General features: G+C 45.9%; 1 protein-coding gene across 1 annotated transcript in view; it reads right to left on the reverse strand.

The window, feature by feature from the left end:
- Positions 1-17,347, reverse strand: part of DENND6B (DENN domain containing 6B) — an 86,305-nt gene that overhangs the window by 18,749 nt on the left and 50,209 nt on the right. Inside the window, exons 11-14 of the mRNA XM_073619283.1 lie at positions 7,702-7,797; positions 6,857-6,951; positions 6,661-6,726; positions 5,017-5,081 (exon numbers count right to left, since the gene is read on the reverse strand). Of these exons, the coding sequence (XP_073475384.1) occupies positions 5,017-5,081; positions 6,661-6,726; positions 6,857-6,951; positions 7,702-7,797 (322 nt within the window). The remainder of the gene's footprint in view (positions 1-5,016; positions 5,082-6,660; positions 6,727-6,856; positions 6,952-7,701; positions 7,798-17,347) is intronic.

Below are 17,347 nucleotides of genomic sequence, written 5' to 3' on the forward strand. Positions count from 1 at the left end.
GCTAGAAAAGGAGTCCACTCCTGCATTATTTTGCCAGGAAACAAAAGTCTTCCAAACTTTACCATAAATCTTTCTTGTGACTAATTTACAGCCGTCTAGAATAGTTTCAATAACTTTAAACGAAACATCCTCTTAGTTGTAGGATGCGCCGCTCAGCCTCCAGGCTGTCAAACGATAAGTCCGAGGGCTTGGATGGAGTACTGGCCCTTGACGGAGAAGGTCCCTTTGCTCTGGCAGGGGCCAGGAGGGATCTACTGACAGTGCGCTCAGTGTGGAGAACCAACTCCTCCTAGGCCACCAAGGGGTAATCAGGATTACCTCTTCTTGTTCTTAAACAATTTTCCGAACTACCAGAGGCAACAGTGGAAATGGCGGGAAAGCATATGCTAGAGTGAAATTCCATGTGAAAGAGAGCGCATCTGTCCCTAAAGACTCCGTCTCTCGTTCCAGGGAGAAAAAGGCTGGAAGCTTTCTGTTGAGACTGGATGCAAAAAGATCCACTTTGGGCACACCCCATTTTACAATGATCTCCTGGAAAGTTTCTTGGTTCAGTTCCCAATTGATGCAGCTGATACTTACTCTGCTCAGATAGTCTGCCAGGACATTTGCAGTCCCACTGATGTGAACCACCCTGATTGAAGAAACATTGTTCTCCACCCAGGTCAGTATTTGCTGGCTTAATACTAGAATACTACTTGAGCGGGTGCCCCCTTGTTTATTGAGGCATACTACTGCTGTGGCATTGTCCGAAAAAACCAACAGGTCCCTCGCATACAGCCTCGCTTCCAGAGCCACTAAAGATTTCCCTACCACTAAAAGTTCTCTGAAGTTCGATGACTGGACTGTCTCCTAGCGTCAGCCATAAATAAATGCGACCGACTTGGCAATAAGGGGGAAGAGACTCCCTGACTTCCTCCACAGGAGTGTCGGAGGAAAGAAGGCCATCCAGCCTTTGGACCCACACATCCAGATTCCTAGCGACACAAGTGGCAGCTAGGACTGGACCAAGAGAAAAAGATGAGGCATCCCAGGCTTTATGTAAAAGTGAAAGGCCTCGCGCTATGGACTAGAAAAGTGTTTGATCATTTAAAATATTAAGCTGCTCCCCTAAAAGTGCACAAGTGCTATCTTTATCTGGTTTGGGGTGTATAATAACAGAGGGCGCTATACATAATAATTTGTGTTTAATTGTGACAATACTTTTGTGTATGTAAATTAAAGTGCATAGTGCTGTTTAATTAGTGTGCACAATCCACAGTAACAAAATAAATTAAATAACAGTGATTTCAGATATTTCATCAAAAATAAACTCCATAAATCTGTTTCGGTGCAACTTCAATTCTCATGACCATCACCAATAACAAACTTCATATGGATCACCCGGTGGATGTGAGTGAATTGCCTACGCACCAGACCACCATGACCTCTTTAACTAAATAGAAGGTCAGGTTAAGCCGTTTAGCAAGGATCAGCAATCCTGCTGGTGTATCAAGGAGATGCAAATGGGAACCTTGTTGTCTCTCCACCGTGATAGCCCATTAAAAAAACAGATAAAGACGGGACCATAGTGTAACACAGTTTATTTAAAAAAAAAAAAAAAAGTATAAAACCATGCGCCAAATGGCTGCTTACATTGGTAGGTGCCTTCTCCTGGCACTGAGGATAATGGCATGGATCACCAAACAGATGGAAACTGCCGCCGTCCCACTTGTGCTGTTGTTGATCGGCGTGCGTTCCACCACCGTGATGAGGTGAAACCGGTAGTGGCCGGAAGTGACGTGACCGGGATGCGCCTCGACGTACATTTCGTCTTACAACGTCATCAGGAAGTGTAGCAGTTTCCATCTTAAAGTAGCAAAAAATAGCAGCAAAGATAAAAACAGCGTGTAAAAAACAAAGATTTCTGGTCTCAGCCGTGTCCGGAAAGGACGTCACCCGGCTCCTCCCGACACATTGCGTCCCCACACACGACTTTTTCAAGGGTGGTGACGCAATGCGTCGGAAGGAGCCGGGTGACCTCACTTCCGGTCACGCACGAGACCGGAAGTCTTTGTTTTTTTACACGCTTTTTTTTATCTACACTGTTATTTTTTGCTACTTTAAGATGGAAACTGCTAATTTTTAAATAAAACACATCTTATTTAATTACTACACTATGGAGATCCTCCTATCCTTTATATAATATCTCGAATTTTGAGGAACATTGGAGAGGTGTCGTTGTAAAGCACAGACCACACAGGAAAAGAGCCGTTTATCCTTGAAAGCTGCAGTCGCTCGTGTGCTGCTGTGATATCTCCAGCAGAGAGGAAGGAAACACAGGATTGCCACAAGTGATTATCTTGATGCGTGACTAGACCCATTGGGGTCTACCTTGGAGGTGAGAGGCTAGAACACACTGGGTGTGGATTTTAGAAAGTGATCTACCAGCTATCATCACATTCAATTCCGTTTTTTTGCACTTGGACACTTTTTCTCCCTTCCCCCTCCCTTTTGCACTAATTTGCACAGTTGAAGAGACTGATATTTGTGAAGCTTTATGGATGGTTTGTTTTACAGTTTGAACTATCATTTCACATTATTGCAGATTTGCACTTTGATTCATATCAGCATTTTTTTGCATAATAGTATTGCATTTGCACTTAGATTGCATTTATGCATTTTTATTGCACTTTATATTATTGTGTCGCACCTTATTGGTTATTTTAGAGTGTATTTTTATAGCGCTGCTTTACATGACTGCGATTACATATTTGGTTGTGTTGACACTTCAGAAGTCCAGCAGCTATATATTCATTTATTTACACCTTATATATAGATTCTAATCGTTTACACTTTGAGTAGCGCATAAGCACTTTACCTCTACACCCCTTTCATACAAGTCATCGATTCCTTTAAGACAACGGAATCACAACCTGCAACTGAAGAAATACAACTTTCACATAACAGCTTTTTACAGCTATCAGGAAGACTAGAGCTACATTTCCCACATTTTTTATTAACAGGTTTATCAACCTAGGAGAAAGCAGAGAACAAAATAGCATACAAGCAAAACTCCTTTGATGATAAACATATACCAACCCCCCCGGCCCTAGTGGCTCTCAACATTGGAGAGGCACTTACCTTGGGGGCAGTATTAGACCTGGATGCAGCCGCTGGCTCAGATTGAGCGGGTGTTCCATCCTCTGGGATGTCCTTGGTATCCATAGCGAGGACTTGTGACAGCTTGGTTAAAGCACTTGCCCGCCGCCGTGCTGCCAAGGCAGTCTGCCCTGCGTTTGGCAGAACTGCTCCTCTAAGCAACGAATCCCCAGCTCCTCTGTCCATGCTGGGCTGATCCTCATAAGGAATCAGCGTCCGGAAGTGTCTCACGTCACTTCCGGTTCCATCTTGCCGCGTCACCGGGTGTGCGTCATCAGACGCCATATTGGTACACCCAAAGCGGAGAAGACCATGAGGAAAGCGCTCCCTCTGTAACCTCCCCACATACTGGCAAGATGACGGATCCAGACAGTGAAAGTTGCCAATAAAAAAGAAAACCAAAAGGTAAGTAACCCACAAGGAAACGGGGGGGGGCTTTTTATAAAGCAACACAGAGAACACCACAGACACAGCCACAACCAGTCTGGGTATTACTAAAAAGGGGGTCCGCTAACCACAGCTACCAGACCTGAAGAAAATAACAAACATTTTGGTGCATATCCTGGAGGTCTGGAAACAAAACGACTGAGGGTCAGAAGAGAGGGAGGGGCTTTTAAATTGTGTTTGGTTTGTGATTCCTGTAGAAGGGGGAGCCAGGCATCTCTCAAGTAGCTGTCCTGGAAGATGAAGGGGGTTATGACTCTTGCAAATTCCTGGAAATAACCTACGGTGTCCCTGGCACAGAATAGGAAAAAAGTCACCTGGATTATGCTAAATTATAAATATTGTTAGCATCCTGCAGGACACTGTTGAAAAATATGAACAGACATGGGAGCTGTGGGCCACATATATGCATATCTTTCTGGTATATTAACTTAGCACATCTCCTTGGTTTTAGCGACTATGCTATCCCCCTTGACCCTGGCTCGGACCACTCTTCTCTGCTTCATGCTTTTTCTTTCACTATTCTTTACCTTTTTTCTCACTTGCCTTCTATTGTACGTTTGGTTTCCCAAGAGTTTCTATACTAGCACCCCACATGTTTAGTTTAGTTTTTTGATTTTGGAGTAGTCTTCATTGGGTGTGTACTCATCTGCTAGATGTAATCGGCTGATGAGGTACTGGCCCCTATTTAGAGTGCTGATACTTTTACTGCTTTGGAATTGACCTTGTGGGTTTCAATATCTTATGTATTGTATATGTTTTCTTTACTTGTTCCGCTGACGGCAGTTCTTTTGTACTGATGCTTGTCTTAATATTTGTAAAAATTTTCAATAAATATTTTGAAAGAAAAAGCAAACAGTTATGCCCTGTACACACGGTCGGACATTGATCGGACATTCCGACAACAAAATCCATGGATTTTTTCCGACGGATGTTGGCTCAAACTTGTCTTGCATACACACAGTCACACAAAGTTGTCGGAAAATCCGATCGTTCTGAACGCGGTGACATAAAACACGTACGTCGGGACTATAAACGGGGCAGTAGCCAATAGCTTTCGTCTCTTAATTTATTCTGAGCATGCGTGGCACATTGTGCGTCGGATTTGTGTACACACGATCGGAATTTCCGACAACAAATTTTGTTGTCGGAAAATTTTATAGCAAGCTCTCAAACTTTGTGTGTTGGAAATTCCTATGGAAAATGTGTGATGGAGCCTACACACGGTCGGAATTTCCGACAACAAGGTCCTATCACACATTTTCCATCAGAAAATCCTATTGTGTGTACAGGGCATTAGTGTTTCGTTGGATGACAGATTACAATATATGAAGGCTAGCATTTTACAAGGCTAAACTAACTAACTTTAAAGGATGTAAATGTATAGGGTTACACACTATACTAAATATTCACCATTTCTAGCCACAGTATTACCTTTAGCAACTGTTTGATCAGTGTCTTGTCTTTATGAAGAAATGGCTTGTAGGAGGTATACATTCCTAAAGTAAATATAAGATTAAAAAAATGTAAGGAACAACAATGCATTTCTCTGACTGGGAATGTGAACCATAATATAGAGGGGGGGCAGACTGTGGATGAACAGACTTTTTTTCCTACCAGACTCTTTTTCTTTCCTATAGCTGATTCTTGTACAGTAAAACCTTGGACTGCGAGCATAATTAGTTCCAGAAACATGCTTGACATCCAAAGCACTTGTATATCAAAGCGAATTTCCCCATAAGAAATAATAGAAACTCAGATGATTCGTTCCACAACCTTTTATTCATAAGTCCTTCAGTTTATAGTCCATATAAAAAGATTATAGCAATGTGATCCAAAAATGGAAGCCTCCACAAGGGGATTAGAAGCAAAATCCAGCAGGAGCTACAGTGTATAAAAGAGAAGAGAGGCGCCTCGAAGTGTAACAATATAGTTACATTTAATGAAGGTACAACATTTACTCACATGGTTGATGATTAAGAGAGGCACATCTAAGTATGCATGCATCTGGGGTAAAGCTGTCCACATAGACCATCATCCGCACCGCCGGCTCTCACTGCTGTCAGTCTGCAATCGTGACTGGGAAGACTACCCTGCAGTAGAGCGATTTGAAAGAGAGGCTTGAATCGCTTGTGGAGTGCAGTGTGGAAGGGATGACGTCGATGGAGGTGCGGTGGATGGTCTATGTGGACAGCTTTACCCAAGATGCCTGCACACTTAGATGTGCCTGTTTTAATCATCAACCATGTGACTTGCTAAATGTTGTACCTTCATTAAATGCAACCATATTGCTACACTTAGAGGCGCCTCTGTTCTGTTTTATACTCAGTTGTGACATGACGCTACTTGTATATCAAGACATCGCTTGTATGTCAAGTCAAGTTAAAATTTTGCTTGTCTTGCAAAACGCTCTCAAACTAAGTTACTCTCAAACCAAGGTTTTACTGTATTTTGCGGTTAGTTGCGACTGCCATTGCTGACCTTTCCTTCTAAAAGTGCTAGTTGCCTGGCTATCACGCTGATCCAGTGGTTTTAATACCTTCTGAGCCATTGACCTTGAACAAATATTCACATCAGTAGTTTCTGAATTCACTGAAAAAAAGTCATTAAGTACTAAAGCCAAACACAGCCAAGCAAATTGCATTTTCAGAAAGACAGCAAAGGCAGACTTCTCTCATTACAGGCCTCTAATAAGGCTAATGTTAAATGAGTGACCTGCTAGATGCTGACTTAATGCCAGGGCCTGAATCTCCAAGAGGGCACTCACCTTTTCCTATTTTGTCACTCTCTTGCTAGCTGGAACAGAGAGATGTCATTCCCTTGCTAGTGAGCAAGATTCTGCAGCATTCTGGGCAAGCATGGAGGTAATTCGAATAAGGAAAGTATAAGGATAAGTAGCTCCTTCACCTGGGTGATTCTGCCACTGTCAATGTTTCATCCTTCTGAAAAAAGACCTAGGGGTCCATCGAGTCTGCCATTTTTTTCTGGTTAACATTTATGTCCAAGCATAGACCTGCATTTATGTGTACAGTCTAGGCCCATTTAATTTGACTCTGGATTCAACACCAAAAGTCTCACCGGTTTTAGTATCCAACGTCTTTAGCTTTGTTAGCTTCTTCAGTTTTACTTGCTTTGGCAGATCCCCTGCAGATAAAAAAAAAATATATAGTACACCATCTGCTGATTCACATGCAAATTGACTGATAGGTTTCATTTTTTTTATTAGCAACAAAAGTCAAATCAAACCATGCAAAATCTATTTTCTGTCCCTTACCAGATATCCTGGGTTCTCCTACTCGTAGAATGTGTGGCCAATGCTGCAAAGTTTTTATGAAGAAAGGATTGGTGACTCCTAGGAGAAGGCTAGGTCTATAAAAAAAAAAAATATGAAAGTAGAAAAACATATCTGTACATTATTTTCACTAAACAAGAAGTAGTGTAAAATGCATAGATGGTTGGTGTTAGTGTTCAGTATTTATGCAAACCAAAGAATAAAAAAAAAAGATTCCCTGACTAGTTCCATGGCAGCATACGAATGGGTAGTCTCCGCCCTGGCTTCTACATCATAGGATCCTTCCCCTATAGATTTTGAGGCTGATCCAGTCCAAATGTTCCTTAACTAGCCTACTTAACTGGGAGGGATTCTATTCTGCCATGAAGTTAATCAGAAAAATTTGGCCCCGCCCCTGGCTCCCATGTCACCGGATTTGATTGACAGCAGCGTGAGCCAATGGCTCCTGCTGCTATCAATCTAACCAATGAGGACCTGAGACAGCGGCTGGAGCTGCTGTGCTCGTCCCCGTCGCTGGAGCGATCGGGTTCAGGTAAGTAAAAGGGGGGCTGCTGCACTACAGAAGGTTTTTCACCTTAATGCATAAAATGCATTAAGGTGAAAAACCATGAGGCTTTACAACCCCTTTAAGCTACTCATATGTCCACTTTAAAAGAACATGTATACAAGGAAGGATATTCTCCTAATACTGCTTATCATAATATATAGGAATTGCATTCAGACTATGACCACCCTAAACTGCTTTTTCTGTTTGGGTTGACTCGCCCACTAGTTTTTCATATGTAGCAAAACTATCCCCTATTCGCCCCATGCTAATATTCACTCACGGAGCCTGTGTCCTTGTTGTATATTCTTTGAATTCACTGTCATGGATAGTGAAATATGGACGGAAGTCTGAACAGAACTTCAGAGGCGAAATACATCTGGAAAACACAAACGCATAACCATTTTGTATTTCAGCATATTTAACTATTAAACTGTAAAGACTGCATACAGCAATAGCTTTAAACCCTGTCAGATAGTTTTTTGCCATCTGTGTCTCATAGGGGAATTTTCCCATTACTTCCTGTCCAATAGACACAACAGGAAGTAAAAAAAAAAAAAAGTATTTCTAAAGTGAGGGATATCACTCTTAGACAGTTATCACCACAATAAGTGTCACCATTGAAATATTTACCCTCTATTTCTGTCCTGGTGACTCAAATTAATGGGAAAAATTAGTCACTAGGACAAATGGAGAAAAAGAATCTCCCTAGTGTGCACCCAAACAGCAACAATAAAACCTGACAGAGAAAATCTATTAGATGATTTTGCTTTAGTTACACACTAACATCATGATCTGTACTACAAATATCCTAATAACAATTATAATTAAAAAAGTATCTAAAGCTGGAAAGGTGGTAAATATGAAATTAGCTGATCTCCTAAACAAGACACCAAAAATATTTGCCTGTGCCTGCCCTGCTTTGAGATCATAGGGAATCAATGGAAACCATACTTAATTTGTGCCCACCCCCACTACTGACAGCTATGACATGCTGTGGAGGACGAATGGCCACAGAGTTCCCTTTTTTTTATTCTTTATTCCTACAGGTGTACAAATGGAGAGCAAGGATCTAACAAACCATACAGCTTTCCCCCAGACTAAAAATATAATATAGTGCCTAGTTTAGTTGTAAGTAGTGTTTAATGGAACAAAACAGCATTATAAAAGGTAACATATTACCAAGATAATTTATCCAATAGGCATATTTTATATATGCCTATTGGATATATAAGAAAATGGCTGTGATTAGTAAAGGGTTGTACTATATAAAGCCTAAAAAAAAAGGATTTTTTAAAACAGCTTACCTGTAAAATCCTTTTCTTTCGAAGGACATCACGGGACACAGAGCCACAGTAATTACTGATGGGTTATATAGGTATCACTGGTGATTGGACACTGGCACACCCTATCAGGAAGTTCAACCCCCTATATAATCCCTCCCCCTTGCAGGGATACCTCAGTTTTGTAGCCAAGCAATATAGTGTATTAGAAGAGGGGCGGGACCTCTGTGTCCCGTGATGTCCTTCGAAAGAAAAGGATTTTACAGGTAAGCTGTTTTAAAAAATCCTATTTTCTTTCTCGAACATCACGGGACACAGAGCCACAGTAATTACTGATGGGATGTCCCAGAGCAATGCTACCTGAGGGGGGGGGGAACCACGACCAAGTAGGGTGCAATCAGACCTGAGGACCCTGTACCGCTGCCTGCAGCACACTACGCCCAAAGGCGATATCCTCATGCCTTCTCACATCCACCTGATAGAATCTGGTGAATGTATGGACTGAAGACCAAGTTGCGGCCTTGCAGATTTGAGCCATAGAGGCCTGGTGATGCACTGCCCAAGAAGCACCAATAGCCCTTGTGGAATGTGCCCTGATCTGAAACGGAGGAATCTTCTGTTTCAAACCGTAAGCTTGAATGATCAATTGTCGAATCCATTTAGAAATGGTAGCTTTTGACGCTGCCTGTCCTCTATTGGGACCCTCTGGCAGCACAAACAAAACATCCGTCTTGCGGATCTGAGCAGTTGCCCCTAGATAGGCCTTAACTGCTCTTACTACATCCAACGAATGTAGAGATCTCTCTTCCGGAGAACAGGGATCTGGAAAAAAGGAAGGTAGAACAATGTCTTGGTTTAAATGAAAATCAGAAACCACCTTCGGTAAAAAACTAGGATGAGGGCGTAGTACCACTCTATCCTTGTGTATAATCAAATAAGGCTCCTTACAGGAAAGAGCTGCTAATTCTGATACTCTTCTAGCAGAAGAGATGGCCACCAGAAAAATTAACTTCCTTGTCAACAAGACCAAAGGAATCTGACTTATTGGTTCAAAAGGCTGTTTCTGTAACACAGCCAGGACCAAGTTCAAGTCCCAGGGGTTTAGGGGCGCTTTAACCGGAGGATTAAGACGCATCACCCCCTGCATAAAGTTTCGGACCAAAGAATGCGAAGCAAGTGGCCGCTGAAATAATACTGATAAAGCAGAGACCTGGCTCTTGATGGTACTCAAGGCCAGCTTCATCTCTAATCCTAATTGTAGAAAATCAAGAATTCTACCTATGACATATTTCCTGGGATGCCAACCTCTGGATTCACACCAGGTTATATAAGCTTTCCAGACTCTATGATAAATTATCCTGGAAGCTGGCTTCCTTGCATTAATCAAGGTAGATATGACAGGACCTGAGAGCCCACGACTCTTCAGAACGTGGGTCTCAATAGCCAAACCGTCAAATTTAGCGTTTGAAAGGTAGGGTGGAACACTGGACCTTGAGATAACAGGTCTGGGCGTACCGGTAGGGTCCACGGGGGACCTACTGTCATCCTTACTATTTCTGCATACCAGGTCCTTCTGGGCCAAGCGGGGGCCACCAGAAGTACCGACTTCCTTTCCTGCCTGATCCTGCGAAGGAGTCGTGGTAGTAGCAGAATAGGCGGGAATGCGTAAATCAGTGAGAACCGATGCCACGGAATCACCAACGCATCCGTCCCGCATGCAAGAGGATCTTTTGTCCTTGCCACAAATCTGTCTATCTTTTTGTTGAATCGGGATGCAAAGAGATCTACATCTGGAACCCCCCATCTTTGGCATCTGGCCCAAAAGACGTCGGGATGCAGAGACCATTCCCCTGGAAGTAACTGCTGGCGACTTAGATAGTCCGCCTGCCAATTCTCTATTCCCGGGATGAAAACTGCCGATATGCATGGCACATGCATCTCTGCCCAGACTAAGATCTGGTTCACCTCCTTTTGAGCAGCTCGGCTCCGGGTGCCTCCCTGATGATTGACATAAGCCACTGCTGTGGCATTGTCGGACTGGATCCTGACCGGACAACCCTGTAGCCTGATAGTCCAGGCCTTTAGAGCTAGATGTATCGCCCGGATCTCCAGAATGTTCATGGGTAAGGTCCTCTCTGTCTTGGACCATACCCCTTGGACCGCAGCCTGTTCCAGAACTGCTCCCCAACCTGACAGACTGGCATCTGTTGTTACCACCGTCCAGGTAACCGGTAGAAAGGATTTCCCCTTCTGCAGGTTTTCGGGTATGAGCCACCAATTGAGGCTCTGACGCACCGCATGCGACAGGTGCATCGGAAAGTCTAATGCCTGAACCTTCTTGTTCCAGGTCGACAGAATACTGTGTTGCAGCATTCTTGAGTGAAACTGAGCATAGGGAACTGCTTCGAATGAAGACACCATCTTCCCTAGTAGCCTCATACAAAGGCGGACTGAGGGACCCTTCTTGGTCCTTACTGTCAGAATCAGCTCTCTCAAAGCAGTGATCTTTGCCTGGGGTAGAAATATTTTCTCCTGGCTTGTATCTATAATCAGACCTAAATACTCCAGTCTTCTTACTGGTTTTAGGAAAGACTTTTCCAAGTTGAGGATCCAACCCAGGTGTTCTAGATACCTGACTATGGTCCTCAAGTTTCCATTCAAAGAGGCTACCGACCGGTCTATCAAGAGCAGGTCGTCTAGGTATGCTATGACAGCTATACCCTGAGCCCTTAACCTGGCCAGAGGAGGAGCCAAGATCTTTGTGAACACTCGAGGTGCAGTGGCTAACCCGAAAGGCAGAGCCACAAACTGGAAATGGCGCCCTCCTACCTCGAAGCGCAGAAACTTCTGATGAGCAGGAAAAATGGGCACATGCAGATATGCATCTCTGATGTCTATTGATGCCAGAAATTCTCCTCCCTGCAGGGTGGGAACTACCGTTCGAATTGATTCCATGCGGAAGGATTGAATCCTTAGGAATCGGTTTAGATCCCTTAAGTCCAGAATGGGCCTGACATCCCCATTTGGCTTTTGGACCGTAAAAAGGTTGGTATAGAAGCCCAATCCCTGGTCCTTTGCGGGAACTATCATAATGACCTCCTGCGACAAAAGTCGCTCTAACGCTAGAAGGAGCGACTGCTTCTTCTCTGGGTCTCTGGGAACACATGATCTGAGGAACCGAGGAGAGGGGAATTCCTGAAACTCCAGTTTGTACCCTAAGGTTACCATGGAGATTACCCATCTGTCCTGGAAGTCCTCCTGCCAGAGCTCTGAGAACTGTCGCAGTCTTCCCCTCACTCGAGTGAGCGGGGGCGCCCCCTCATGCAGAGGTCTTAGTGTTTTGCCTAGTAGGCTTCTTTCCCCAGGACTTCTTTTGTCCCTGGGGTTGACTCTTGTCTCTGGACCCCGATGGAGGCGGCCGTCGAGACTGCCTGGAGGCTGAAGCCTCTGGCGCTGGGGAAAGACTCCGTTTGAAAGAGGGACGCTTACTCTTCTTCTTGACAGGTAAGAGAGTGCTTTTCCCACAAGAGATTCTCTTGATATAGTTATCCAAGTCCTCTCCAAACAACCTTGCACCACGAAATGGAAACCCAGCCAGTAGCTTCTTACATGGTGCTTCGGCTGACCAATTTTTCAACCATAGGATTCTACGTATATGCACCAACCCCAGTGAAAGACGGGAGGTTTGCACGATAGAATCTCTAATGGCGTCAACCACAAAGCATAAGGCCGCTGGAAGGTTAGCAAACCCCTGGGCCTGCTGTTCAGGTAATACTTTGATGACCTGCTTAACATGGTCTCTTAAGTATTGACAGACTCCAATCGCTGCTACTGCAGGTTGGGCCACTGATCCTGCTAAGGAGAAAACATCCTTCAATAGGGATTCCATCCTTTTATCTACAGGATCCCTGAGCATCTGAGCATTGTCTACAGGACAAGTCAGGCTATTATTTACGGAGGAAATGGCGGCATCAATAACCGGTATTCCCCACATTTTAATAAACTTTTCTTCCATCGGATAAAGTGTTGAAAACTTTCTCGGCGGAAAAAAACGTTTGTCTGGGTGATCCCACTCAGAATAAATGAGCTTTTCAAGTAAAGTATGAACAGGAAAAGCATGTGCTGCTTGGAAAGGTTTCAGTGACCCCAAAACAGAAGAGGATTCTTTAGCAGTTTCAGGTATGGGCAACTTAAATGTGGATCGGACCAATCCAGTGAGGATCTGCACTAAGACTTTCTCCTCTTGGGAAGTCGCAGAGGGTCCCTCTCCACCTGAATCCTCCGAAGAGGAATCATCCATCCCATCCCGATCCTCTGAAAGGGATTCATCTCCTTTATCCCAGAGCTCCTCTGTCTGAGGGTCTTGGGGAATAGAGGAAAGCCTAGTGCATTTTCTTCCACTGAGTGAAGACGTAATCACGGCCATTAATCTTTCCTCTAGACCATTAATGGTTGAGGAAAAAACCTCTTGTATAATATATACAGGGGCTGAAGTGCCAGAAGCAGGTGTAGCCCCTGACCCCGATGGCTCTCCCTGGCTAGCCGTCCCTGGCCCATCTTTAGGGGGGGAGGATGCTGCCGACAGGGGGCCCTCAGAACCTGAACGAGATCCCCTTGTGTCTCTGGTTCCTGGGGTGCTTGAACCTCTTCTACCCATAGTGAAAAGCAACAAGGTGTGAGGTATACAAATGAACACTGCCTGCTGAGCGATGTAGTCTGGCTAAAAGCCTTGCTACCCAATGCTCAGTCTGGTGTTATTTCAGTAAATGCTGCCTAGGAGAATGCCTGTGTCCCACCTTACATGCGACCGTCAGCTCTGTGTCTCTCAGAAGGCTGTGTGCACCTGTACAGAGTGCCTCTAATAGCCTGCAGCTGGCCTGAGTGGGAGTCTAAGCACCTGTGCTGACGTCCCGCCCCCCCCTCTACCGACCCCCCTCGAGTTTTGAAAAAAACGAGTGCTTCCCGCGCTGGCCCACTTCTCCTGTCATGTTTCTGGAGAAAGGCTGGGGGGGGGGGGGGGGGAGGGAAAGAGGCTGGTAGCAAGATCTGCCTGAACGGCTAGATTCAGAGATGGTGGCCATTAGGCCGCAGAGCCCGGGTGGTATAACCACTTTCTAGACCCCTGCGGCCCCTCTTTAGCCTGGGGGGGAACATTCAAACATGAGAAATCCCCCCTTCCACCTTACCTTTTTTTGCAGCCGGCCTGAGATGCTGGGACATGAACAGCAATGAACAAACACTGAGACAGACATGTCAGTATGTGCAGGTTTGTGCTCTTGGCAGCCCCCGGTGGTCACAATAGGCATAGCATGCATTTACCTTAAAGCGGAGCGCCGCCGAAAAAATTTTTTTTAAAAGTCAGCAGCTACAAATACTGCAGCTGCTGACTTTTAAAACATGGACACTTACCCGTCCAGGGCGCCCGCGATGTCGGCACCCGAGGCCGAAGCGTCTCTCCGTCCTCGGGTGCTGCCGCCTCCATCTTCGGTGAGGGAATCAGGAAGTGAAGCCGTGCGGCTTCACTTCCCGGTTCCCTACTGCGCATGCGCGAGTCGCGCCGCGCAATACGAATGCTCCCTGCTGCCTCTGGGACCCGTGTGTTTCCCAGCAGGCAGCGGGGAGGGAGCAGGAAGTGGCGTAAATAACCGCAGATTCTGCGGCTATCTACGCCGGAAGTGGGTACAGATACCTGTAATATACAGGTATCTGTACCCCCCTCCCCCCTGAAAGGTGCCAACTGTGTCACCGGAGGGGGGGAGGAATCTGATGAGTGGAAGTTCCACTTTTGGGTGGAACTCCACTTTAAAGGAGAAAAGCCACTAGAACTCAAAAATTCAGTGGAATCTCCTCTTACCTTATCCGGCTGCAGGGTGCTGTTTACACAGACCCAATCTTCACCTCTCACGGTGGGCTCCGTTTGAAAAAACCGTCAGAGACTGGGGCCCCCTACGAATAGGGGGATCCAACAGTTCTGGGACCGTAAAGCACCTCGCCAGAAATTAGGAAGTTTAAAGCCATTTTCTGATCTGCGGGGTCCAGCTCTCTAAAAAGAGAAGCGTTACGGGTAAAACCTCGTTTCTTCGGACACGAGGCCCGGGTACCATTCAATTCGGCCATGAAAAGACACTTTGAATGGATCCGGTTCGCCTGGCTTGCCCCAGTATAGGATCTTAGGATATTCCCTTTGGAGCTCAGCACAGGACATCTTTACACGTCCATCACCTAAGACACTGGCGTAAAAACTGAGGTATCCCTGCAAGGGGGAGGGATTATATAGGGGGTTGAACTTCCTGATTGGACACTGGCACACCCTATCACCAGTGATACCTATATAACCCATCAGTAATTACTGTGGCTCTGTGTCCCTTGATGTTCGAGAAAGAAAGAAAAATAGCAGACATTAGTTACCTTTAGTAGGATGTGTCCCCTGTGCTCCTGTCTTCTGGTACAGTAGCAATCCTCCAATGCTGCCCCAGCTCCCCACTTACTGCCATAATCCTTCAGTACAGCAAGAATTAATAGAATTGAGGAACTGCCACAGGCACTCATCATAAGTGCTCGACTATGCCCACCCCTTATGCCCAGCTCCTCCATACATAGAAGCTGTACCAAAGCTTCTATAAATGAAACACAATTTATGAATGGAGGATGGGTGGCTGATTGAGTTCTGCCCCTTCCATTCACAGAAGCTGTAGTACAGCTTCTAAAAATGGAAGAGCTGGGCATAAAGGGCAGGCATTGTCGGGCACGGTTGATGAGGGTCTGTGACAGTTATTGAGTTATATCAATCCCTGCCACCATAATCTTCTGGGGGGGAGGGGGGGTTAGGGTCATTGGGAGGAAGAAGATTACCAAATGAACCTGAAGGCAGAAGCACAAGGGACACATCACACTCCGAAGGTAAGTAATGTCCCTTGTGCTTATTCTTGTATTTTTTTTTATAGGGTAATCTCAAGGGTAAAGTATTAATCTGTATATATTTTGCCTTGCCTGGTTTCTCTATCCTCGCTATCAGCCATTCATGACATTTAAAAAAAAACCCTTTCTATTTTCATTACATACCTTATATTAGTCTCAATAATGTCATTACTGGGTCTCATCTATATGCAATGCAGACATATCTTGGCTGGTGGAAGGGGCTAGCAGGATGTTGTACATAGCTTTCTGAAAATATCACAGCACCCTCAGCCTCAGTACTCCACTTAATAGTCCTCAACCCTGATCAGAGGCGGCTCTAAAATTAGGCAGTCACCTAAGGCCTCGCACTTACAGGGGCCTCGCAGCCGTCTAATTTGTCTATTGCAGTGTTTAACTGTGGTTTCCCGGATATTCTGCCGTGTAGTCACCAGGAGGTCCGCAGCGATCTACTTGTCAATCACAGACAGCTGATGGGTATCAGCCAACATGCAGAGTAGTGCAGGAAGCGGCTGTAATAAGTTCTCTCTCATTGCACTGTTCCCTGGCGGCCCCTCCCCTCCTCTCATCGTATGCTTGTGACATCGCCTTGGATGGGGGAGAGGAGAGGCAGCCAGGGAAAAGCGCGACATGAGAGAGAACTTATTACAGCTGCTTCCTGCACTACTCTGCATTTGAAGGAAACTGATAGGATGTGCCCTGTGCCCCATACCCTGAAGTGCCCGTACCCTGCTGTGCCCTGTACCCTGCTGTGCCTGCACCCTGCTGCGCCACATGCCCTGCTGTGCCTGTGCCCTGTGCCCCATACCCTGATGTGCCCTGCTGTGCCCTATAACCTGTGCCCTGCTGTGTCTGTATCCTGATGTGCCCCATACCCTGTCCCCTGCTGTGCCCTGTCCCTTGCTGTGCCCGTACCCCGATGTGCCCTGTACCCCGCTGTGTCCTGCTGTGCCCCATACCCTGATGTGCCCTGTACCCTGCTGTGCCCCATACCCTGCTGTGCCCCGTACCCTGCACCCTGATGTGCCCTGTACCCTGCACCCTGCTGTGCCCCGTACCCTGATTTGCCCCATAGCCTGCTGTACCATGTACCCTACTGTGCCCTGTGGAGACTTGCTATGCCCTGTACCCTGATGTGCCCTGTACCCTATTGTGCCCCTTGCCCTGCTGTGTACACTGCTGTTCCCTGTACCCTGCTGTGTGCCCTGTATCATGCTGTGCTGTGTGCCTTGTGATGAGCTCTGATGTGTACCCCATGTTGTGCTGCTTGCCCTATGGTGTGCCCCATGCCCTGCCTTGAGCCCCTTAATGTGCCCCATTTTCTGCTGTGAACTGCATGATGTACCTCATGTTTTGCTGCGTGCCCTGTGATGTGCCCCATGCCCTGCTGTGTGCCCCATGATGTGCCCCATGTCCTGCTGTGTGCCCCATGATGTGTCCCATGTTCTGCTGTGTGCCCCATGATGTGTCCCATGTTCTGCTGTGTGCCCCATGATGTGTTCCATGTTCTGCTGTGTGCCCCATGATGTGTTCCATGTTCTGCTGTGTGCCCCATGATGTGTTCCATGTTCTGCTGTGTGCCCCATGATGTGTCCAAGGTTCAGCTGTGTGCCCAATAATGTGCCCAAGGTTCAGCTGTGTGCACCACAATGTGCCCAAGGTTCTGTTGTGTGCCCCATGATGTGCCCAAGGTTCTGCTGTGTGCCCCATGATGTGCCCAAGGTTCTGCTG

This window comes from Aquarana catesbeiana, linkage group LG03 (assembly GCF_042186555.1).
Source record: "Aquarana catesbeiana isolate 2022-GZ linkage group LG03, ASM4218655v1, whole genome shotgun sequence".
In the NCBI taxonomy this organism is placed as follows: Eukaryota; Metazoa; Chordata; class Amphibia; order Anura; family Ranidae; genus Aquarana; species Aquarana catesbeiana.